The following is a 25,821-nucleotide window of genomic DNA, read 5'->3' on the forward strand; positions in this document are numbered from 1 at the left end:
TATAAAAGTGGCATTGTTTAAAGTGGCTAGTGATACATTGTTAGAGGAATTTAACTCCTATATGTTCATTCACCAATTCAATTAAAACACTCTGTCCATTTCTAAGAATTTGTAAGATACTTATTTGCATATAATGGACAGAGACCAGTTTCAAAATGAATCAGTAGCGTTTATTTTCCGAGAGCTCTGGTCATAATAACATGTACATTAGTTTATATACCTCACATTTCATCATAAATGTCTCTCCTCCTCTCAGATACAATGGCAATATAGTTCACAAGCCTTCCCACATTGTCTGCCACCTGTTAAACAATCTACTACTAGCCCAAGGTCTCTCCCCTCCCTGGGTAGGGACAGAATGTTTTGTGAGGAACACAGTATTACAGCCGGTCTGACGATAGCTCCATTCATTTCTAACAAGGAACAGAAAGTCCTTGTTCTAATTCTTGACTAAATCTACAGACATTATATTCAGTATTATGATTATAATAATATTCATACATTCATACAGTAACATAGTAGTATTCTGTTTAGTTATAGTTCTAAGTTAAATGTATACATCATTTAGTCATTATTCATAAAAATCCCATGACATACATGTATTACATAAAGATGGCAAAATGCAGTAGATGATATAGAGTACAGTATATACATATGAGATGAGTAATGTAGGGTATGTAAACATTATATTAAGTGGCATTGTTTAAAGTGGCTAGTGATACATTTTTACATCACCTTTTCCATTATTAAAGTGGCTGGAGTTGAGTCAGTATGTCTGAGGACATCTGAGGGTTGGAACAAAGATTGGAGTGATTGGTTGATTGGCAAATACACTTGGAGTCCAACGCAATTAGGAAATAGACTTGTTTGTATATTTTCTCCCTAAATCAATAGTTGATCTCATTCTAATCCATTTTTTAAATATATATTTTTTTATTCTGCCCCTAACCCTCCTTTCCCCTGGTCAGAGGACTTGGTGGAAAACATAAAAATAAAATATATATATATATATATATATATATATATATATATATATATATATATATATATATATATATATATATATATATATACTGAACAAAAATATAAACGTAACATACAACAATTAAAAATATTTTACTGAGTTACAATTCATATAAGGAAATCAGTCAATTTAAATAAATGTGTTAGGCCTTGATCTTTGGATTTCACATGACTGGGCAGGTGAAGAAGGCAGACGTGGAAAGCGGGGTAGGGACATAATAAAACATTATAAAAAATATAAATAAAAAAGTTGATTATACATGATGTAAGTAATGTTATTTTATATACTTAATTATATCTGCTAATGTCATAGCTGGTCTATCCCCTAGAAAAATAAACTGAACACCTGGAATAGGTCCCTATGCCTGAGCACAAGAGATCGGCCCTTGATTTAGGGGATTTTCTTCTTCTTTTTTTTTTTTACAATTTTAAACTTCAACAAATAATTTGTGAACGATTAGTCACAGCATCACATTCGGGAAATTATTGAAGTTGAACGGTTTGGTTTCATTATACTGCGACAGAAACGGTGACATCATGAAACCTATCGAAGGTGAATGACTCGAAACTGTGCGCGTTCCCGCCCCTTGTGAGGAAGAGACCTTAAAAACGCTCGTCCCCGACCGACCCTCATTATAATAATCAAGGTGCGGCTTGACAACAGGTGCTGAGAAATTCTACAGTTTGCGTTTTAGAGGTGAAGCTGACAAGTTGTTTTTATAGTTTGCAGAAAGCAGTCGCTACTTTCTAAAACAATTTTACAAAAGAGCTCTTTTTGAAGACATTAATTGTGTGAACGCGTGAAGGGCTGCTTTTCTCAAACAGGTGGACAGTAATTTCCTCTTCGTGCCAGTCAAACTATTTGTTGTCTTTATTGTACTACACAGATTATTCAAGGTCAGTGACATTCCTAAAACTCGGTTTGCTTCAAGGAGTTGAAATGGCCAACTCGGGACTCCAGATTTTGGGGTTTGCCCTGTCGCTACTGGGTCTGATCGGGTTAATTGTCGGCACAATCCTTCCGCAGTGGAAAATGTCCGCCTATGTCGGGGACAACATCATCACAGCGGTGTCTATGTACCAGGGATTATGGATGTCTTGTGCATTTCAGAGTACCGGCCAGATCCAATGCAAAGTCTATGACTCAATTCTGCAACTTGACTGTAAGTAGGCTAATGAATTTGTTTATATATAAAATTAGTTTCATTTTCCAGTATGAAACTATTAGTGGAATGAGTACAATGTCAAAAGTTAATGTTGAGAACGTGCTGTTTGAATTTGCTAGGCGAGGGAATTAACGCGCGCCCCTGCTATAGATGACGCATGCGCCGTGTCTTATTGAAAACCTGAATGTTCTATGGAACTGCCACACCTTGTGTGCGATTTACGACTCCTACTTAGTGTCCATCTTCTATGTACATTTTTGGTTGCTTCGTTATCCTTTTGATATTCAGTAACTTAGCCCCTATGGACTCTATCCAACATTTTTCTTTGCCCATTATATGGGGCTACTCCTATTTCATATCTCACCATCGGTTCACGATATCAGGGGATATAACCAAACACAGGCTACTGGAGGAATGCTTTGTATTCACGTTGGTTCGTGGACATAGCGGTGTTGCGCAGTTACCAATAGGGTAATGGTTACCCAGACAGCCATTGTCCTGTTCCATGCCCTCATCCGCCTATCGGAAAAACCCTTATTAGCTAGCTGCAGGCAGTATCGAGGGGGGGACGAGTTGTTGGCATGGGGGTAAACCAAGCCTTGATCTCTGCTCTGTTTAGTCAACACGCCATTGACTGGACTCACAGGTGTGACAGTCTGCGTGCACAGTCAGCAAGAGGCACAGATACATTCCTCATCTAGCCTATTACTGAATAAAACTGGCTCGCGGCGATATTTTCCTGTTTAGCTTCCTACCCCACTGGTGTTATTAGAGTACAATATTCGCTTAAACCAACACACTAAATCATGACATTGCATAAATGTAGGCATGGCCCAAAACGTTAGCCTCTGACTACACTCCCTGCCAACTGATAAAATTGCTTGATCCTGTATCTCAACAAGTAGTTTAAGTAGCGACTTCTGTCCACTACATCCTACTCTATCAAATGTATTTTATAAAGCCCTTTTATATCAGCCGTTGTCAAAGTGCTTCTATAGAAAGCCAGTCTAAAACCCCGAGGAGCAAGCGATGTAGAAGCATGGTGTTTAAGAAACTCTGGTCTTAATCAGCAGACACATTGCGGTGTCTAGATGTGGAGTTAAGTGTGGCTTGCTGGGTGAGTGCCATCCATTCATATTTTCACACTTCGGCAAAAGTGCACCTTTAAAAGACTATGCTCTCAGACATTGAGAGCATAGACTTTACTGAGCTGCTTGAGCTCCCTGACTGCATGGTAGTTTTAGTGGCTGTAAAACCACTGTTTGACTTGTGTATCAACTATTTTGATAAGGAGTCTATAAAACGATATAGCTTTATCTCTTATACTCTTTTGCTTGTATGCTTTATCATATCTGCAAACATGAACACAAGCCATGTCTGATAAAGGCATTGTAATCAAGACCAGTGGTCAATGTAACAAGTAAATAAATAGCTTGATGTCAATTGCATTGCGCTGATAGCAGGAAGGTGGAGAATTACCATATATGAGGAACTGTATAAATTCATTAGTTTGTGCCAAATGCTTATTTAAATTTCTTCATGCGTTCCAGGTAAGCAATGATTGCGGTGTACTGTTTTTCTTATGCCAATTGCAATCTGTGGAACTGGCGCTTTTCAGAAATGCATAGTTTCAGGTGTCGGTATGTTGTCTAAATGCTTCCTGGCTCGTATGTGGGTCTTATTAGGCCATATTAAATCATTTTACTGTCGAAACAGCCATTTTGATTTGGGATCTCATGAATGTCACTTGTAACCTAAAGCGAGATCTACTTGCTGTGGGAGGGTCTAGCTAGCCAATAGTGAGAGTCTCTCATAGTGAAACCCAACTCCCCGTCTGTCTCATGACTGGTCTAACTGGTTCCTGACTTGCCAACTGAGCCCGAGGGGGAGGGGTGGCGCACACTTCACCCTCATGGGGGTTTCCGGTTGAAGCCGGTTTCTGTTACACCTGACTAGAGGTGCATTGGGGGAGGGAGTGGTTGAGGCAAAGATGGAGAATATCAGTGTTTAGTTTGCATGTATTGTTTGTGGCTACACTGCTCTCAGGTTTCAATAACCTGGATATGAAAGCTAAACACCTAATTGGGTTAAACTTAATTCCTGTAACTGAAACTTGTGGCTAATTCATATTATTTGGTTGGATAAATCAAACATTTGTCAATGGTTATTTATTCACTCAACCATCCATATTGACTTCCCCTATCAAACTAACTTATCTCAGTTGGGGAGAAAAACAGGAGGGCCATGTAATGCACCATATATTATTTGTTTGCCACCCAGAGATATCCTGGTGTATTAACCCTGTCCTCCCCCAACTCTCCAGCTGCACTCCAGGCAACGCGTGCCCTGATGATTGTGGGCATCATTGTGACCGTGGCTGGACTGGGTGTGGCCACCATGGGAATGAAGTGCACAAACTGTGGGGGAGATGACAAAAACAAGAAGTCTCGCATCGCCATGACCGGTGGCATCGTCCTGCTGATTGGATGTGAGTTACCTTGAAATTGGCTCTTGATTCTCTGTATACTCTGATGGTTTAACCGCTAACATTTCATTCCCCTCCATAGCTCTGTGTGCAACTATCGCCTGCTCGTGGTATGCTAACAACATCATCAAGGAGTTCTACAACCCATTCGCCCCTGTTAACTCCAAGTAAGTACTACTGAATCTCTCTTTGGTTAACTTCCCTTTAGTGCCCCTCTTATCACCTGGAGTCTTTAATTCACTGTCTTCATGGTGTTGAATGCTGGAAGTTGCTTTCCATTTTTCTGTTATGCATGTCATTGTACAGATACTGTTGCCAACACAAACCCTCATCTTCTAGGTATGAGTTTGGTTCAGCCATCTTCATTGCCTGGGCTGGAGCATTCCTGGACATAATTGGTGGTGCCATGCTTGCAGCAACCTGCCCCAAGGGCAAACCTAAGGTCAAATACCCCATCGCCTCCACTCGTCCCCCCAGTAGCAGCAAGGAGTACGTTTGAGTTTCATGGATGCTGTAGGAAAACTTAGGAATCTACAGCGCATCAGTCCAACTCAACATGACATTTTGGTCCGTCAGTCCTTTTTTTAAACTACGTGTTATTTTTTTCCCCCAGGGTATACCCTCAGTTACAATAAATCAGTAAGGATGTAATTAAGAGATGGTTCTAGAGGACTGCTCATGATGTTTACTTGTAAGGTAGAGCAGATGTTGAGTGTTGGCCTCAGAACTTTTTACATCCCTTCACTTTTCCCATTTCTATTACTGTAGCCTACATGGACAGGCCAGATGACTATGTAATGATGGGGCCATCATGCTTTGGTATTACATTACAACGACCAACCATACCACAAGCTGTTTTAGGAGCCAATCAGGAAATGCAAGCCTATATCTAGATTTATAATGATTACGCTAGATACATCATTTTGAATTATACAACACATGTGACTCTGTCAAGACTTGTAATTTCTGAAGGCCTGGACTGTTCTCCCACAACTAAGATTGACTATTTGCTGTGATTCACTTAATGCCATTATCAGCGGTAAAGGTGTACTCTCATTTTGGCAACTTTTTAAAAAATTTGCTAGTAACCTAAAATATGTATGCTTCAACAGGATCAAATGTATTCTCCTTTTCCCAAGAGTAGTTTTGTAATACTGCCACATTTTTAATATTTAACTTTTTGAGATTGTCTTCTGTAAATAAATAAAATGGTGAGAAGTTGTGGGTTCTGGTTCACTTTGTCTATGTTGTGGGATTCCATGCCAGATATGCAGATGTTTTAAAAAATCTTGTTTATACATAAATTGCAGTAGTCTTGAATGCACTGAAGTCCAGAGTTCTCGGCTGTTTTGAACGCGGCAATAACATAGGTGTTGCGTTCCACTGCCCAGACATGGCATGCATTAACCAATGGATGGGGTGCCACGTCATCGACTGAGATTGCTATCCAGGTGTTTTAAGACCTAGCAGGCGTCCGCAACGCCTGGTCAAAGAAGACGCCTAGGATGTGGTTAGCTGATACTTAAAATACCTAACCAGGAGTTGAAGACCTGTTAGGTGCAGCAATGTCTAAGCTCTGGAACCCAGTCTTTATGATCCTCATGGAGCTTGTTTCACATTGCAACCAACAGTGCAGGCCATTGCCAACTGACTTATCTACAAATCACCTTGCATCATAAATAACAACTTATAATTATTTGTAGGTCAGTGAGTCACAATTTTACTTGCGATATAGTATTTATCTAGGCAAAAATGGTTTAGATTCCCTCGAACATGGTCTGGTAGCCTGGCTGATAGAGTTGGGCCAGTAACCAAAAGGTTGCTGGATCAAATCCCCGAGCTGTGTGGCTCCTAAGCAAGGCAGTCAACCCACTGTTACCCAGGCAGCCTTCTGCACCTCTAATTCAGAGGGGTTGGTTTGCATGTAGAAGATGCATTGTACAACTGCCCCCCTAGTCTCTCTGGCATGTTTGGGGGATGGGTGGAATGAGCTGCATGAAGCTATAAAGCTCACAGGCAGGGGAATCTAACAATGTACATTAAGTTCTCTCAAATCAGTGAGTTAGGGACTATTTTTGAAATGTTCTCAGTCTTCAACTGTGAGCTTGTGACTTAGTCTTTGGAAATGAACCTATACAAACAGGTTTTTATTACAAATGAATAACAGACTGAGGGGTTGAGTAAGAAGATTTTGGGCTGAGGACTGTTCCTTTGACTTTATCGCTATCTGGTGGTGCATACTATCATTACACAACAGCGGATCACATTCTAACAGTGGTTCCCAAACAGGGTTACTTGACAGAGGGTACTTGAGAAGACTCATGAGATAATAGTCCTACTGGTATAATGCACATGAAGGAATGTCAGGGGTACTCCGGGCAGAGCAAAATTCACTTGGTACAATTTATTAAATATTTAACTCTATTTTCTTAAAATTGCATGGTTGGTTAAGGGCTTGTAAGTTGTATTTGGCACAAAATGTGATTTGATAACTGAAAAGGGTTGGGGAAAACTAACAAGTAGATTCAAGGAGGATTTAGAAAACACGTTCTTGACAAGTGAATTGATTTAAGCTAAACCCTGCTTGTATATCTCTGAGGGGTAGATTTTATAACTTTACATCTATTAATCTTGACAGAGATAAGACTGAGCCAAACTGAACAATGGTTACATCAAAACAATGTATTCCTCACAGATTGGTGAGTCTTACACCAATTTCCTTGAGTTGCTCCTCCATGTAGCGACCTGCTTCATAGCTGGGTTTAACATAAGTTAGGCTACTTATCTGAATGCCACATGACTTTTCTAAGAGATGTGGCATTATGGTGAAGAATATAACAGGAAGCTGGTTGTAAAAAAATGGTATATTACACCTTGATGCAGAGATACATAAAGTTCCATAAATAGTTCACAGTGGGAACTCTTTTTGTCTAGCAACTCAGGGGTAAAAGTAACATACAGTACAACATATGTTATCCTAAGACAATGATTGTGACATGTTACAATGGCAAATTAAAGCCTTCAGTTTATCTAACACGTTTTACAACAAATTTTACAATTAGTTTGCACCAAAACGAGACAGTGTTGTCAACTGTCAAAAACTAAAATAAGTGTTGTCAACATATGTGAAACACTGAAAAAAGCGTACATAATGTAAAATAAATAATATTGTGAAAACACTGCCCAGCACTATGAGTAGCTGTTTTCTCAATTAGATATAGGTTGGATTGACACAAATTAAAATAACATCTTGGATGGAGTGTTTAAAATATAGACACTAAAGACTGAACAACAAACAAACAGGTCCCCTCATTTTGAAGGGGCAGGTCTTGATGGGTAGGGCCTTCTCTTGTGTGCTTATGTTTCAGCCTGTCCAGACCCAAATCTATCCTAATTGCTCCCCTCTCCTCAGGACACAAAGTCCCCCCTTCAACACCAGAACAGCAGCTGAAGCAAAGATGCACTGTTTTTTTTTACTTCTATTTCCTTGGGACAGACCTTCCTGTGTCCAGGAAGAGCTAAACTACATGTGATGCGCATGCTACTATTGTAAACTTTGCAATGGGCACCTGAATTGGACATTGTCCAGAAACAAGTGGTACACACTTCAGAATTTCACAAATGAGCACAATAACCTTTTGAGGTCTGGACACTATCAGAGTTGTTCAGGCAACAGGAGAGATATTGATTGATATGGGGAGGCCATTGTGTTTCATGACATCATCCAAGTCGTCATCCTCTATAACCACTGTAAACGAAAGGGGGAAAGACTATGAATATCAATATATTGACAGATGAATGAACAACATTCTACATAACTTCTACAAAGGCCGGTCTGATTCTGATATGTTACGTTTGGTATGATTAGTAGGTGGTCGTAGAACACAAACGTCTAGCAACCCAAAGGTTGCAACTTCAAATCTCTTCATGGACAATTTGAGCTAATTAGCCATTTTCAACTACTTACTACTTTTTTTTAGCTACTTTGCAACTACCTAGCAAGCTTGCTAACCCTGCCTCGAACCTTAACCATTTAGCCAACCCTTCTCCTATAAACGAACTCATAAACCTAACCACTAGCCTAGCTAACGTCAGCCAGCTAGCTAACATTAAGCGAGCTAGCTGACATTAACCTGACATTAGCTAGAATTCGTAACATATCATACTCTTTGCAAATTCGTAACCATTTGTAAATTTAGCAAATTCGTAACATATAATACGAATTGTAATTCGTACCATATCATACAAAATGAGTGATGGACATCCACATATTAATACATACCATACGAAACGTAACATATCATACTAAATGAGTATCTCGGATTTATGTACAGAATAATACGAAATGCTCTGAAACCAGGTAGATAATTTAGTCACGGGCAGTTCAGTTTCTTTCAGCGCAATTCTAGTTCCTCGTCTTTTGCTTGTTGCCCCATCATCTCCGACACTCACCTCTCTTCGACCGTCCTATTTGCCCTAACTTCGGGGCCCGTTGGCCTCGTCTCCGCTGGGGGGAGTCAAAACTCAGCACACCCCTGTTGAATCCGTTCCACAAACCAGGCACCTCACCCGACTCGAGTGGGATTACTGAGCTGGGCTGGAGGACGCCAGAGGGTGGTAGAAGCTCGGGTATTGCCGCTATTCCGTACATGTCCAGTGGTTGAGGTGCGCTTTCTTGGCTCTTTCGGTTTTTCTCTGTCTCTGTCTCTAGAATTCTCAACACCTCTGCAGCGTCCGGGCGCTGCTTCTCCTTGTCCTTGCTTCCACAACAGTACAACATGCAGGATACCGGCAGATATTTTTTGTGTCGATGAGATAAATATCGTTGTCGCTGGCTAAAGACGGAGTTAAAATGGAGAATGTGGTAGATAACAAAACTGAAGAAAATCAACTGTAAACATATTTCACACTTTAGCAGCACAATTTCCCTGCTGATCGGGAATACATTTCTGTCAAATGTCAGAGACGATTAAAATACAACATTCTACAGGCAAATCAAAATGTAAACATGTCACAAAATGTGTTGACGTACGCAGACCAAGACCCTTGTGCGTCCATTGCGCAAACCTCATCCCACATGCATTTAATGGTTTCCGTATCACTTTTCAGACATAGTTATTATGGCAATATAGCCTTTTGGTGCACATTATTTCAAACCTTTTCTATAACTAGTGGTCAGCGCAGAGGGTCCTCTTCACAGTTTTCCCATTGCGAAGTGTTGTGATTTTACTGTCGAACATATGCCCACTCCCAATTCGCAGTGTCGACGTCTTAAAGGTGTAGTAGGCTAGACCGTCAATGATAAATGCGTTATTACAATTCGGGATTTCCCAAACACGCATCTGATTGCGTCATGACGCACACAGTTCTGGGAAGTATGTCAAAACAAATATAGGAATCATAGTCTGATGGTAAGATTATCATATTATATGCCATTCCATTACTAACAGGTAGATATGAGCATCCATAGGCTAACAGACTATAATAATCATCATGCGGTATTAATAGGACACCTTACACCGAGGTTGTAAAACTGATCATGGTCACTGCATCAAACATATGCTAACAAGTGCCGCCACTAGCTTTGTGAGTGGAGATTGAACAGACAGACAGACAGACACCAGGCAGACATGGTCAGTGAATACATGTTTCAGACATCTGTCCGGATTCATTTAGATGACATGTTAAATGGGTCTTTCTGTTCTATGAGTCATCTAACTTATCAGAGTGAGGTGTTATTGAGAACCTGCATGGTATTTAGCTTTACATCCTGCTTCTCATGGTGAGAGAATGTGAAAAGGACTTGGTGTTGTTCATGACAGGCTGGGTCTGTATTACAAAACAAGACAATAATGTCCAATATGTCTGTCCATTCACTCCCCTGCTTCAATAACAGCCTACGTGTGGAAGAGTGAGTACAGTATGTACATACAGTATGTCTTCATTATTATTTCTCTTCCTGGCCATCCTCAGTTCCTGGAAATGAGAACTGCATAAGAGGGCAACTAAGGGTTTTGGTGTTGAGAGACAGTAATATCTTGTTGATAGTGCTATGTGCACAAGAGTTATAGGGCTTTAGAATTTTATCATAATTTAGAAAAAATATCTGACAGGAGAGATGGATAGAGTAGGGTAGGTCTAATACGTTTTTTTTTAAAGCAACACTGAAGGTCTTTTGTTTTATTTGTGCACCCTTGTGTACAATTCATTGAGTAATATTTTCCACATGATGTAAGTTTCGGAGTAGCAGTGTGACTAGTTTGACATTAAGCTATTCCCTCACCCGCTTTTTGACCCTGTGTTCAGAGTTGACAAACAAGGCCTATCCCTGACATTGAGTGTTCAGGGTTGACAGTCTTGGGACAGTTTTTAGGAACGTATATGTCTTTGATGACGAGACAACTTCATGACAAACATTCCTCCACTCTCCAGTTCTTAATAAGACAATAAGGCAATCTTGTCGGACGTCTGTTCTGTTGTTCCCATCAACAGTTCAGTCTCAAAACTCTGTTTCTCACAGGTAAGAGGTGCCCACCTTTTAAGATGCTCAGACTAAGACTGTCAATGGACATGTATTATTGACTTTCATTATATTTGATCAAGAAATATTTTAAGAATAAACGCACTGTGAGATTCGATAAGGTTGTATGGAGAGGAATCATAATTGTGTTTCAGATCATTAATTTGTCTCCATAGTTTACTCTCTAACCCAAGTTATATTTTAATCAGTTATGGTTATGTTTAATTCTACTTTGATTATATTTTCCTGATGGAAAAGGTTGTTGTAATCACTCTGTAATAACAGAAGACTAATTCACATTTTAAATCTTTTTGGGGGGTTGAAGTTTGATGGAATGACCAATGAGTGTGTTATCTTTTGGGGAATTGGGAATTGTCTGATTACTGCCGTTTGTTCTGTACTAATGATGAGATCAGCTTAAGAAATGTCTCTCAAGGAAAATCAAGGCGTAGTTTATGAAGATGTATTTTCTATTCCTCTCTATGTCTTTGTAGATAAGAAGTCACCATGAATTAATTCGTCATCAAGCATTCTATGCCTGTCATGAAGTCTGACCAGTGGAGTTCTTGAACTGTGTGTTGGGCCTTTCCAGTCTTGTGTTGGGCCTTTCCAGTGACTGCTTGTATGAACATTGTTGAAACATTGCTGACTGTGTCTCCAGGTTATGGAGGTAAAATAATGACTTAATTAAACAAGTATGTAAAGTATGATTTGCACATCTGAATTATGATTTGCACATGTAAAATAGGAGTTCTACCTGAATATTGAATTTTGTAGTTGCAAAAAAATATTTGCAAACATGACTTATTTTGAGAATAAATGCAGCACTTGCTAACAGGTAAATTGATATGTGAATAAATTCAATAACATTTGCAAGCATGCAACTACATTTGAGAATTAATACAACTCATTAAATGAAATACTCAGTTAAGTAAAGGTTAAATGAAACAAATGAAATACAAAAAATAAATATTTAATACTTTTGCGACAGGTGAATCTTCTGTGAATCAAAACTACATTTGCCGATGTCGAATCTTTGCGCTCAGAGTTTTGGCACTCATTTTGCGACTAACCTGTGCCAAAAGTTTTGCAGTTGTAAAAAAAGAATGCTATAAGCAAGGAGCACAGAAACACACAAGCTCTGGTGGTCAGGGCTTGTTCTTCCGGCCAATCAGGTGAAGTGTTGAATCAGGTGAATTCTTGAACGCGCTTTCAAGTTTTACAGAGTTCTGGTCTGGAAGAAAATGTGTTAAAATGAATAGCTAGCTAGCTAAATGATATTCACAGAATTTGAAAACTACAACAAGGCGTTGGTGAGGAAGATGACAGGAAGAATTAAAGGAGGGTTTCCACATAGCATAACTCCTACATAGCTGATGCTAGCTAGCCTCTTTTCTATTGGCATTACGTGGCTGGATATCTAGCTAGCTAACACTATAGCCGTCTTGTGTTGTGTATCAGAGCAATATGTCTAGCTATGTACTTGTCATTTGTTTGAGACTAACATTTGTCTAGAAAATAATTATTTGTTTGTGTATATTTGGTGTGTAGTTGGTTGGCTTTTCCTAGTTAGCAAGCTGAGATCTCTGCACAAATTCATTAAGGTTATCTAGCTTGCTAGTTAATAATATTTTGAGGAGAACCGGCTAGCTCCCTGCACAATCAAGACAAGATGGGGTGGGGAAGATGATTCAATTAAGTTTCTTCATCTGGCTGCTGCAGTGCCCAGGCGAGATGTGCTAGCAAGATTTCAATGTGGAACCAATGCAATGGTATTCCTTTTACCAAAGAGTACCTTCTGTCTACCAAAACCTACTATTGTATACCTTAGCAGTGCTTCCCTTCCTTTTTGTCTTCTTTTTTTCCTGCAAATTAATTTTATTGGCTTGGTATATGAGCTGCTTTTTCTGAAAATGTCTCTCATATATCTAGCTTGTTGTTGTTATATTGTCATTTAAATGTTACAGCCACAACATCAGGATCATGTCGTCTGGAGACCAGCGAGGAGGAGAAAAGCCTGCTTTGGGTGACCTAGCTAGAACAACATCAACTAGCTAGCTATAATATCAGATAATCACGTTCAGGTAAAGCATGGATAGAACTAGCCATCTGTAGTAATTGTATAATTTTGAAACCACCGCATGCACATCACCTGTATCTGTTACATTTTATATTATGTCTTACTATATTGGTATGTCTCAAATTGTTCAAATCATCAGCATGAAGAATCCTGAATTCTGTTTGTTTATATAATTGTGATTAATAGCAGCCTATTACAATTAGCAACATAACATTGTTGACACATTGTGACAGCTGGAATAATGTGGTTGAAGACTAGTGCAGGGCTCTCCAACCGTGTTCCTGTAGAGCTTCACTCCAACCCTAATCTAGCGCACCTGATTTTAATAATTACCTGGTTAATAAATTAATCAGGTTAGTTACAACTGATGTTGAAAACCTACAGGAGGGTAGCTCTCCAAGAACAGGGTTGGAGAGCCTTGGACTAATGGATCGAGTTCTTAGATCAATGCATTTTTTATTTGATAAGTCAATACAAAGGTGCAGTTTCCAGAAGTGGAGCTGTCACCTAATGCAATGGATGGGAAGACTTATATATGGGATCAATATCATGCCAAATGTATTGTGAACTCACAGCATGCATTTTGTATTTGTGTATCTTGATCTGTACAGATAAGTACCAATCCACAAATGTAAATCACCAATCCACAAATGTTAATCACATTCCACAAATGTAAATTGCTATCCACAAATGCAATTCACTATCCACAAACACCTTTTGATTTGTATTTGTAAATCGATATATTGCAAGGACCTTAAGTAAAATGCTACGAAGACAAAACGTTCTCACGCATAGAAAATGATTTGTAGTCTTATAAAAAAAGTAGATCCCATAAAAGTTGATTCCATTTATTCTGTTGACCCAGAACACTGGTTGCTGCGGAAAAGGAGTAGGTTAAAGGGGGTGAGTGTAACTGGTGTGAAATGGCTAGCTAGTTAGCGGTGCATGCTAATAGCGTTTCAATCAGTGACTTCACTCGCTCGGAGACCTTGAAGTAGGTGTTTCCCTTGCTCTCCAAGGGTCTCAGGTTTTGGGTAATGATGCTTCGAGGGTGACTGATGTTTTTGTGTGCAGAGTATCCCTGGTTCAAGCCCAGGTTGGGGCGGGGAGAGGGACAGAAGCAATACTGTTACATAGTCTGATCCCATATCCTACAACTCCCCTCAGGAATATTTATGTCTCCTTAATGCGCATCGTCTGTGCAACATGAGACAGTGGATGGATTATAATCACTTTCAATGTATGACATATCATTCGCATTTAGTGTTGCTATCACACTGGCCAGCTAATTCAACTATTTGTGTGATGAACAGGTGTTCACCGCAATAGTGTTGCAAATATAGAGTAATCTAGGGCTAGGGTTTCGATTTATTTACATTGGACATACTTGGTTTCATGCATGTTAACATTAGAAGCCTCCTCCCTATGTTTGTTTTATTCACTGCTTTAGCACACTCTGCCAACCCGGATGTCCTAGCCATCTCTGAATCCTGGCTTAGGAAGACCACCAAAAACCCTGAAATTCCATCCCTAACCATAACATTTTCCGACAAGATAGAACTGCCAAAGGGGGCAGAGTTGCAATCTACTGCAGAGATAGCCTGCAGAGTTCTGTCTTACAATCCAGGTCTGTCCCCAAACAATTTGAGCTTCTACTTTTAAAAATACACCTTTCCAGAAACAAGTCTCTCACCGTTGCTGCCTGCTATAGACCACCTTCTGCCCCCAGCTAAGCCCTGGACACCATATGTGAATTGATTGCCCCCCCATCCGTAAACACGGGCACCCTCATAGATATCATCCTAACCAACCTGCCCTCCAAATACACCTCTGCTGTCTTCAACCAGGATCTCAGCAATCACTGCCTCATTGCATGTGTCTGTAATGAGTCTGCGGTCAAACGACCACCCCTCATCACTGTCAAACACTCCATAAAACACTTCAGCGAGCAGGCCTTTCTAATCGACCTGGCCCGGGTATCCTGGAAGGATATTGACCTCATTCCATCAGTAGAGGATTCCTGGTTATTCTTTAAAATGGCTTTCCTCACCATCTTAAATAAGCATGCCCCATTCAAGAAATGTTGAACCAGGAACAGATATAGCCCTTGATTCACTCCAGACCTGACTGCCCTTGACCAGCACAAAAACTTAATGCGGCGTACTGCATTAGCATCAACTAGCCCCTGCGATATGTAACTTTTCAGGGAAGTCAGGAACCAATATACTCAGGCAGTTAGGAAAACAAAGGTTAGCTTTTTCAAACAGAAATGTGCATCCTGCAGCACAAACTCCAAAAAGGTTTTGGACACTGTAAAGTCCATGGAGAATAAGATCACCTCTTCCCAGCTGCCCACTGCACTGAGGCTAGGAAACACTGTCACCACTGATAAATCCACGATATTTGAGAATTTCAAGAATAATTATTCTACGGCTGGCCATGCTTTCCACCTGGCTACACCTTCCCCGGTCAACAGCCCTGCACCCCCCACAGCAACTTGCCCAAGCCTCCCCCATTTGTCCTTCACCCAAATCCAGGTAGCTGATGTTCTGAAAGAGCTGCAAAATCTGGATCTCTACAAATCAATCAGGCTAGACAATCTGGACCCTCTCTTTCTAAAATGATCAGCCAAAATTGTTGCAACCCCTATTACTAGCCTGTTCAACCTCTCTTTCGTACAGTCTGAGATCCCCAAAGATTGGAAAGCTACCATGGTCATCCCCCTCTTCAAAGGGGGAGACACTCAAGACCCAAACTGCTACAGACCTACATCTATCTCTCCTACCCTATCCTAAGGTCTTTGAAAGCCAAGGAAACAAACAGATCACCGACCATTTCGAATTCCACCGTACCTTCTCCGCTATGAAATCTGGTTTCCGAGCTGGTCATGGGTGCACCTCAGCCACGCTCAAGGTCCTAAACGTTATCATAACCTCCATCGATAAGAGACAATACTGTGCAGCTGTATTCGTCGACCTGGCCAAGGCTTTCAACTCTGTCAATCACCAGATTCTTATCGGCAGACTCAACAACCTTGGTTTCTCAAATGACTGCCTCGCCTGATTCACCAATTACTTCTCTGACAGAGTTCAGTGTGTCAAATCGGAGGGCCTCTTGTCCGGACCTCTGGCAGTCTATGGGGGTGCCACAGGGTTAAATTTTCGGGCTGACTATTTTCTCTGTATACTTCAATTGTGTCGCTCTTGCTGCTGGTGATTCTCTGATCCACCTCTACGCAGATGACACGATTCTGTATACATCTGGACCTTCTTTGGACACTGTGTTAACTAACCTCCAGATGAGCTTCAATGCCATACAACTCTTCTTCCGTGGCCTTCAACTGCTCTTAAAAGCAAGTAAAACTAAATGTTCTTCAACCGATCGCTGCCCACACCTGCCCGCCCGTCCACCATCACTACTCTGGACGGTTCTGACTTAGAATATGTGGATAATTACAAATACCTAGGTGTCTGGTTAGACTGTAAACTCTCCTTCCAGACTCACATTAAGCATCTCCAATCCTAAATTAAATCTAGAATCGGCTTCCTATTTTGCAACAAATCATCCTTCACTCATGCTGCCAAACATACCCTTGTATAACTGACTATCCTAACAATCCTTGACTTTGGCGAAGTCATTTACAAAATAGCCTCCAACACTCTACTCAGCAAATTGGATGCAGTCTATCACAGTGCCATTCGTTTTGTCACCAAAGCCCCATTACTACCCACCACTGCGACCTGTATGCCCTTGTTGCCTGTCCCTCACTTCATATTCGTTGCCAAACCCACTGGCTCCAGGTCATCTATAAGTCTTTGCTAGGTAAAGTCCCGCCTTATCTCAGCTCACTGGTCACCATAGCAGCACCCACACGTAGCACGTGCTCCAGCAGGTATATTTCACTGGTCACCCCCAAAGCCAATTCCTCCTTTGGCCGCCTTTCCTTCCAGTTCTCTGCTGCCAAACTGCAAAAATCACTGAAGCTGGAGACTCATATCTCCCTCACTAACTTTAAGCACCAGCTGTCAGAGCAGTTCACAGATCACTGCACATGTACATAGCCCATCTGTAAATAGCCCATCCAACAACCTCATGCACATACTGTTATTTTATTTTATTTTTTTGCTCCTTTGCACCCCAGTATCTCTACTTGCACACTCATTTTCTGCACATCTATCACTCCAGCGTTTAATTGCTATATTGTAATTATTCAAATGTATTGCCTTACCTCCCTTATCCTACCTCATTTGCACACACTGTATATAGACTTTGTTACGTTACAGCCTTATTCTAAAATGGATTAAATAAATACAAATGTAGCATCATACCTAAGAAGACTTTAGGCTGTAATCACCGCCAAAGGTGCTTCAACAAAGTAAAAAGCCTCTTCACTCATTGTTTTGGTCTAAATTCTGTATTTTAATGAAAATCAGACCTTGGTCCTTCTGTAGCTCAGTTGGTAGAGCATGGCGCTTGTAACGCCAGGGTAGTGGGTTCGATTCCCGGGACCACCCATACGTAGAATGTATGCACACATGACTGTAAGTCGCTTTGGATAAAAGCGTCTGCTAAATGGCATATATTATTATTATTATTATTATATTAATACGGGCAAAAAGAAAAGAGAAGGCTTTTGCATTGAAATGCAAAGGACGTTGCCCCTGTGGACATTTATCATGTTGGCGATGGTGCAGTTGTCCTGGTCCATTCAGCTCCAGAGCGTATGTAAAATGGCACGTACAGTTGATGTCGGAAGTTTACATACACCTTAGCCAAATACATTGAAACTCAGTTTTTCACAATTCCTGACATTTAATCCTAGTAAAAATGATCTGTCTTAGGTCAGTTAGGATCACCACTTTATTTTAAGAATATGAAATGTCAGAATAATAGTAGGGAGAATTATTCACTTTCCCAGTGGGTCAGAAGTTTACATACACTCAATTAGTATTTGGTAGTATTGCCTTTAAATTATTTAACTTAGGTCAAACGTTTCGGGAATCCTTCTACAAGCTTCCCACAATAAGTTGGGTGAATTTTGGCCCATTCCTCCTGACAGAGCTGGTGTAACTGAGTCAGGTTTGTATGCCTTGCTCGCACACACTTTCCAGTTCTGCCCACAAATTTTCTATGGGATTAAAGTCAGGGCTTTGTGATGGCCACTCCAATACCTTGACTTTGTTGTCCTTAAGCCATTTTGCCACAACTTTGGAAGTATGATTGGGGTCATTGTCCATTTCGAAGACCCATTTTTGTTCTAGCTTTAACTTCCTGACTGTTCTCTTGGTATGTTGCTTCAATATATCCACATCATTTTCCTACCTCATGATACCATCTATTTTGTGAAGTGCACCAGTCCCTCCTGCAGCAAAGCACCCCCCAAACATGATGCTGCCACCCCCGTGCTTCACGGTTGGGATGGTGTTCTTTGGCTTGCAAGCCTCCCCCTTTTCCTTCCAAACATAAGGATGGTCATTATGGCCAAACAATTATATTTTTGTTTCATCAGACCAGAGGACATTTCTCCAAAAAGTATGATCTTTGTCCACATGTGCAGATGCAAACCATAGTCTGGCTTTTTTATGGCGGTTTTGGAGCAGTGGCTTATTTCTCGCTGAGTGGCCTTTCAGGTTATGTTGATATAGGACTTGTTTTACTGTGGATATAGATACTTCTGTGCCTGTTTCCTCAAGCATCTTCATAAGGTCCTTTGCTGTTGTTCTGGGATTGATTTGCACTTTTCGCACCAAAGTACGTTCATCTCTAGGAGACGACCGCGTCTCCTTCCTGAGCGGTATGACAGCTGCCTGGTCCCATGGTCTTTATACTTGCGTACTATTATTTGTACAGATGAACGTGGTACCTTCAGGCGTTTGGAAATTGCTCCCAAGGATGAACCAGACTTGTGGAGGTCTACAATTCTTTTTCTGAAGTCTTGGCTGATTTCTTTTGATTTTCCCATGATGTCAAGCAAAGAGGCACTGAGTTGTTCATTTTCTGGAATTTTCCAAGCTGTTTAAAGGCACAGTTAACTTAGTGTACTTACACTTCTGACCCACTGGAATTGTGATACAGTGAGATAGATATAAGTGAAATAATCTGCCTTTAAACAATTGTTGGAAAAACTACTTGTGTCATGCACCAAGTGGATGTCCTAACCGACTTGCCAAAGCTATAGTTTGTAAACAAGAAATTTGTAGAGTGGTTGAAAAACGAGTTTTAAGGACTCCAACCTAAGTGTATGTAAACTTCTGACTACCACTGTAGGTCTGTTCTGGGGGTGTCATTCAAAATGTATGACAAATCGAATAAGGATTGATCCTAATGTAAAATACTCTGACATTAAGGTTTTAAATACATGTTGTTTAATAAACAAATGCTCTTAAAAACACTCACTTAGTCTCTGGATCTGATGATGGAGATGAGGGAGGTGAAGGTGAGGGAGAAAGTAGGTGAGGGGTGATAAGAGGAAAAGAGTGAGGACGTTAAGAGTGAGTGGTGAAAAGAAACAAAGTTTGATGAAGGTGGAGAGGAGAAGAGGCTGGCGAGAGGTGAGGAGAGGGGACAGGTGAGAAGAGAGGACAGGTGAGGAGAGGGGACAGGTGAGAAGAGAGAATAGGTGAAAGGTGTTGGGAGGGGTGCAGGTGAGAGATGAGGCGATAAGATTGCCTGTAAATGGACAAACCACCACTCACAAAGGTTAGAACTATCAAGTATTTCAACTGTAGTCCGACACGTACATCAAATATATTATTATTAAGTAGTGTCATGCTAGTCACCTGCACATCCTCCACAGACTCCCGAATATCATGTTCCTCCAATGACCCGTTAATCGTTTTCTTCAGGGTTGCGAAGCACACTGCTGCCTGGAGGGTAAAAACCTCACTCGATGCATCATCATCCCCACAAAATCAAACATCATCTATATAACAAAAGACCTACATTAATTGTAATTCAGCCTGAAATGGACATTTAAAGTACTGAGTTTAACAACAAGTGAAAGAATGATTTACCTGAATGGATTCAGAGAGCCGAAAACTCCAAATCCGCTCCCTCCCATCCGGGCATTTGATCTTAAAGGGCACTCCATCAGGAACCTCTGGATGAGAGACCAACCTCTGTCTTGTCTCCTCCTCTTCAGTTATAAATATATTTATACCACAGCATTTTGAATTATAGAAAGGCCATTTAAACCATTTTTCTTTTAAACGGCACTTAGAAAAACGTTTAACCATTTATTAAGCAATGAATAATGCAAGTCTTGGCGATATAGGCTCTGCTCCTTAAGGGTAGCTCACTATCCAAGCAAAGCATCAATATAGAATAGCCTACAGGCAGTGAGTGCGGTAAGCTATACCAATGCCCTCGGTAGGAATACAGAACCTAACAGGTGGTGGCTGGGGTGGTGGTGGGAGCAAGAATCCGGCGCATAGTAGCAGTAGCAGCAAGAAGCAGCACGATTTCTGCCAATAAATGTGTGCTTTAGTATTATTTTCTTTGTCAACTTTGTTATAAGCGGGATAAACGCTTCCTTTCTGTACATTACCTTGGCCTAGTCCCGCTTCATCGTCCATTATTTCCAAAGTAATATACAGAACGTCTGCGTTTATCCCTTACATAGTAAACAGATGATATCATGGTGGTGAAAACCCTTACCTTCCCCCGCCTGCTCTCCCATTCCTCAAAATGACAACGTTTCATCTCCTTGAATTAATCTGTTTTGTGTATGAAAATGTAAGTGATTCATGTTGGAGTGCCAATGATGTGTGATTTGAACAGATTTACTAAGCTTGCATTATATATATACTTTCTCCTGGTCTGCATCCAGAGAGAGGATGGTAGGCCTCTTCTTGAATACGCCGTATCTCCCACATTTCCTCTAAACAAATCAATTGGGATTGTTAAATTACAAGGAGAATCCTATAACTGATATTATACTTTATAATTTGATGATAAAAGTGGAAAAGCTTGTGGAGAGGCAACAGGGAGGCCTACAGCCATAGGCAGAGTCTCTGCCTCCGAGGTTGTCCCCTCCCTTCGTTTCCCTTTTCATAAAAATACAAGAAATCACTAGTTACTCAATTACTTTTCTATATAGAGGGAAATCCAGTTTTCTTTCAAATTAATTCATTACCTCTGGTATTTATCACGTGACATAATAAAGCTCAATCTACCTCTCCCTGACACATAATGGAATGTTTCCCCCAAAATCTTCAAGAAGCTGCTCTCCTCCTGACCATAGAGCACGTTGACCCGCCTCACTCTAAAGATACTGAGATATTGAAACATTATTTCAAATTTTATTTATTTATATAGCCCTTCGTACATCAGCTGATATCTCAAAGTGCTGTACAGAAACCCAGCCTAAAACCCCAAACAGCAAGCAATGCAGGTGTAGAAGCACGGTGGCTAGGAAAAGCTCCCTAGAAAGGCCAAATCTAATAATAAAACGTATCCTAATATACACAGGGAAACAGTCCATGATCTTTAAATCAGTAAAATAACCTTCAAAAAGTCTGTTTAATCACAAGATAGATTCACACCTAGCTTACTTACAAAGCAAGCACTGTGCAGTGCATTGTGGGCATCCTCATGTACTGCATGGATATAGGGCAAATTTACCTATCCTGTTCAGCAGCTGGATGGTCAAATAAAATAAAATGTTATTAGACACATTCACCGAATACGACAGGTATAGATAGACCTTACAGTGAAACGCTTACTTACGAGCCCCTAACCAACAATGCAGTTTAAATAAATAAAAAATACGAATAAAAAATAAAAGTAACAAGTAATTAAAGAGCAGCAGTAAAATAATAATAGCGAGACTATATACAGGGGAGTACTGTTAGAGTCAATGACACTGGTTGGTTAAGGTAATATGTACATGTCGGTAGAGTTATTAAAGTGACTATGCATAGATGATAACAACAGAGAATAGCAGCGTTGTAAAAGAGGGGGAGAGGAGGAGGGGCAATGCAAATAGTTTGGGTAGCCATTTGATTAGATATTCAGGAGTCTTATGGCTTGGGTAGAAGCTGTTTAGAAGCCTCTTGGACCTAGACTTGGTGCTCCGGTACCACTTGCCATGCGGTATCAGAGAGAACAGTCTATGACTAGCGTGGCTGGAGTCTTTGACTATTTTTAGGGCCTTGATCTGACATCGCCCGGTATAGAGGTCCTGGATGGCAAGAAGCTTGGGCCCAGTACGCACTATCCTCTGTAGTGCCTTGCGGACAGAGGCTGCGCAGTTGCCATACCAGGCAGTGATGCAACCAGTGCAACCATGCTCTTGATGGTGCAGCTGTAGAGGATCTGAGGACCCATGCCAAATATTTTCAGTCTCTTGAGGGGGAATAGGTTTTGTCATGCCCTCTTCACGACTGTCTTGGTGTGCTTGCACCATGTTAGTTTGTTGGTGATGTGGATACCAAAGAACTTGACGCTCTCAACCTGCTCCACTGCAGCTCCATCGATGAGAATGGGGGCGTGCTCGGTCCTCTTTTTCTTGTAGTCCACAATCATCTCCTTTGTCTTGATCACGTTTAGGGAGAGATTGTCCTGGCACCACATGGCCAGGTCTCTGACCTCCTCCATATAGGCTGTCTCGTCGTTGTCAGTGATCAGGCCTAACATGGTTGTGTCATTGGCAAACATAATGATGGTTTTGGAGTCGTGCCTAGCCGTGCAGTCATGCGTGAACAGGGAGTACAGGAGGGGACTGAGCACGCACCCGAGATGGGCCCCTGTGTTGAGGATCAGCGTGGCATATGTGTTATTAACTACCCTTACCCGTCAGGAAGTCCAGGATCCAATTGCAGAGGGAGGTGTTTAGTCCCAGGGTCCTTAGCTTATTGATGAGCTTTGAGGGCACTATGGTGTTGAACGTTGAGCTGTAGTCAATGAATAGCATTCTCACATAGCTAGTTCCTTTTGTCCAGGTTGGAAAGGGTAGTGTGGAGTGCAATAGAGATTGCATTCATCTGTGGATCTGTTGGGGATGTATGCAAATTGGAGTGGGTCTAGGGTTTCTGGGATAACGGTGTTGATGTGAGCCATGACCAGCCTTTCAAAGCACTTCATGGCTACAGACGTGAGTGCTACGGGTCGGTAGTCATTTAGGCAGGTTACCTTAATGTTCTTGGGCACAGGCACTATGGTGGTCTGCTTAAAACATGTTGGTATTACAGACCTGGACAAGGTGAGGTTGAAAATGTCAGTGAAGACACTTGCCAGTTGGTCAGCGCATGCTCGCAGCACACGTTCTGGTAATCTGGCCCCTTACTTGTGAATATTGACTGTTTAAAGGTCTTACTCACATCGGCTGCGGAGAGCGTGATCACGCAGTCTTCTGGAACAGCTGGTACTCTCATGCATGTTTCAGTGTTATTTGCCTCGAAGCGAGCATAGAAGTAGTTTAGCTCGTCTGGTAGGCTCGTGTCACTGGGCAGCTCGTGGCTGTGCTTCCCGTTGTGGTCTGTAATGGTTTGCAGGCCCTGCCACATCCGACGAGCGTCAAAACCGGTGTAAATCGACTCGATCTTAGTCCTGTATTGACGCTTTGTCTGTTTAATGGTTCGTCTGAGGGTGTAGCAGGATTTCTTATAAGCTTCCGGGTTAAAGTCCCACTCCTAAAGCAGCAGCTTTAGCCTTTACCTCAGCACGGTTGTTACCTGAAATCCATGGCTTCTGGTTGAGGTATGTGCGTACGGTCACTGTGGGGATGACATCATCAATGCATTGATGAAGCCATTGACTGATGTGGTGTACTCCTCAATGCCATCGAATGAATCCCGGAACATCCCATAATCTTCCGGACCCTGTAGATAGGTGCGCCCTCGACAAGGACGGGGGGACGAACGAACAGGGGCGCGAAGAAAAGGCTTGACACAGGAGACATGGAAGACTGGGTGGACGCGACGAAGATGTCGCGGAAGAAGAAGTCGCACTGCGACAGGATTAACGACCTGAGAAATACGGAACGGACCAATGAACCGCGGGGTCAACTTGCGAGAAGCTGTCGTAAGGGGAAGGTTACGAGTGGAAAGCCATACTCTCTGACCGCGACAATACCTAGGACTCTTAGTCCTACGCTTATTGGCGGCTCTCACAGTCTGCGCCCTATAACGGCAAAGTGCAGACCTGACCCTCCTCCAGGTGCGCTCACAACGTTGGACAAAAGCCTGAGCGGAGGGAACGCTGGACTCGGCGAGCTGGGACGAGAACAGAGGGGGCTGGTACCCAAGGCTACTCTGAAAAGGAGATAGCCCGGTCGCAGACGAAGGAAGCGAGTTGTGAGCGTATTCTGCCCAGGGGAGCTGTTCTGCCCAAGACGCAGGGTTTCGAAAAGAAAGACTGCGTAAGATGCGACCAATAGTCTGATTGGCCCGTTCTGCTTGACCGTTAGACTGGGGATGAAAACCGGAAGAGAGACTGACGGAAGCCCCAATCAGACAAAACTCCCTCCAAAACTGAGACGTGAATTGCGGACCTCTGTCCGAAACGGCGTCTAACGGAAGGCCATGAATTCTGAACACATTCTCAATGATGATTTGTGCCGTCTCTTTAGCGGAAGGAAGCTTAGCGAGGGGGAATAAAATGAGCCGCTTTAGAGAACCTATCGACAACCGTTAGAATAACAGTCTTCCCCGCTGACGAAGGCAGACCGGTAATAAAGTCTAAGGCGATGTGAGACCATGGTCGAGAAGGAATGGGAAGCGGTCTGAGACGACCGGCAGGAGGAGAGTTACCTGACTTAGTCTGCGCGCAATCCGAACAAGCAGCCACGAAACGGCGCGTGTCACGCTCCTGAGTAGGCCACCAAAACCGCTGGCGAATAGAAGCAAGCGTACCCCGAACGCCGGGGTGGCCAGCTAACTTGGCAGAGTGAGCCCACTGAAGAACGGCCAGACGAGTAGAAACGGGAACGAAAAGAAGGTTACTAGGACAAGCGCGCGGCGACGGAGTGTGAGTGAGTGCTTGCTTTACCTGTCTCTCAATTCCCCAGACAGTCAACCCGACAACACGCCCTTCAGGGAGAATCCCCTCGGGGTCGGTAGAGGCTACAGAAGAACTGAAGAGACGGGATAAAGCATCAGGCTTGGTGTTCTTAGTGCCCGGACGATAAGAAATCACGAACTCGAAACGAGCGAAAAACAACGCCCAACGAGCCTGACGCGCATTGAGTCGTTTGGCAGAACGGATGTACTCAAGGTTCTTATGGTCAGTCCAAACAACAAAAGGAACGGTCGCCCCCTCCAACCACTGTCGCCATTCGCCTAGGGCTAAGCGGATGGCGAGCAGTTCGCGGTTTCCCACATCATAGTTACGTTCCGACGGCGACAGGCGATGAGAAAAATACGCGCAAGGATGGACCTTATCGTCAGAATGGGAGCGCTGGGACAGAATGGCTCCCACGCCCACCTCTGACGCGTCAACCTCGACAATGAATTGTTTAGTGACGTCAGGAGTAACAAGGATAGGAGCGGATGTAAAACGCTTCTTGAGGAGATCAAAAGCTCCCTGGGCGGAAACGGACCACTTAAAG

General features: G+C 42.1%; 2 protein-coding genes across 3 annotated transcripts; one reads left to right on the forward strand and one right to left on the reverse strand.

Moving 5' to 3' along the window:
- Positions 1-1,653: 1,653 nt before the first annotated feature.
- Positions 1,654-5,896, forward strand: LOC118385171 (claudin-7-B-like). The gene is made up of 4 exons (XM_035772072.2): positions 1,654-2,186; positions 4,513-4,677; positions 4,757-4,841; positions 5,014-5,896. Exons 1-4 carry the CDS (start codon positions 1,964-1,966, stop codon positions 5,171-5,173), a joined length of 633 nt encoding a protein of 210 aa, XP_035627965.1. The 5' UTR covers positions 1,654-1,963; the 3' UTR covers positions 5,174-5,896.
- A 1,631-nt stretch (positions 5,897-7,527) lies between these two features.
- Positions 7,528-9,967, reverse strand: si:dkey-112a7.4 (uncharacterized). 2 transcript variants are annotated; one of them, XR_008139220.1, is made up of 3 exons: positions 9,832-9,967; positions 9,127-9,509; positions 7,528-8,422 (listed from the first exon to the last, which is right to left on the reverse strand). XR_008139220.1 is itself a non-coding variant. In XM_035772073.2 (3 exons), exons 1-3 carry the CDS (start codon positions 9,751-9,753, stop codon positions 8,340-8,342), a joined length of 513 nt encoding a protein of 170 aa, XP_035627966.1. In that variant the 5' UTR covers positions 9,754-9,956; the 3' UTR covers positions 7,528-8,339. The 2 variants fall into 2 exon arrangements, 1 of the variants encoding a protein (XP_035627966.1); XM_035772073.2 differs by having other exon boundaries at positions 9,707-9,956.
- Between the last annotated feature and the right edge of the window lie 15,854 nt (positions 9,968-25,821).

The sequence above is a fragment of the Oncorhynchus keta genome, chromosome 6 (genome assembly GCF_023373465.1).
Source record: "Oncorhynchus keta strain PuntledgeMale-10-30-2019 chromosome 6, Oket_V2, whole genome shotgun sequence".
Lineage (NCBI taxonomy): Eukaryota > Metazoa > Chordata > Actinopteri > Salmoniformes > Salmonidae > Oncorhynchus > Oncorhynchus keta.

Bases quoted from the DNA above. Each gene is read 5' to 3' on its own strand.
- LOC118385171 (XM_035772072.2), top strand. From the start codon at position 1,964: ATGGCCAACTCGGGACTCCAGATTTTGGGGTTTGCCCTGTCGCTACTG. The intron at 2,187-4,512 runs GTAAGTAGGCTA...CCAACTCTCCAG, and splicing joins CTCAATTCTGCAACTTGACT to CTGCACTCCAGGCAACGCGT. The intron at 4,678-4,756 runs GTGAGTTACCTT...TCCCCTCCATAG, and splicing joins CATCGTCCTGCTGATTGGAT to CTCTGTGTGCAACTATCGCC.
- si:dkey-112a7.4 (XM_035772073.2), bottom strand. From the start codon at position 9,753: ATGTGGGATGAGGTTTGCGCAATGGACGCACAAGGGTCTTGGTCTGC. The intron at 9,510-9,706 runs GTACGTCAACAC...CTCCGTCTTTAG, and splicing joins GCACAAGGGTCTTGGTCTGC to CCAGCGACAACGATATTTAT. The intron at 8,423-9,126 runs GTGAGTGTCGGA...TTTCGTTTACAG, and splicing joins AATAGGACGGTCGAAGAGAG to TGGTTATAGAGGATGACGAC.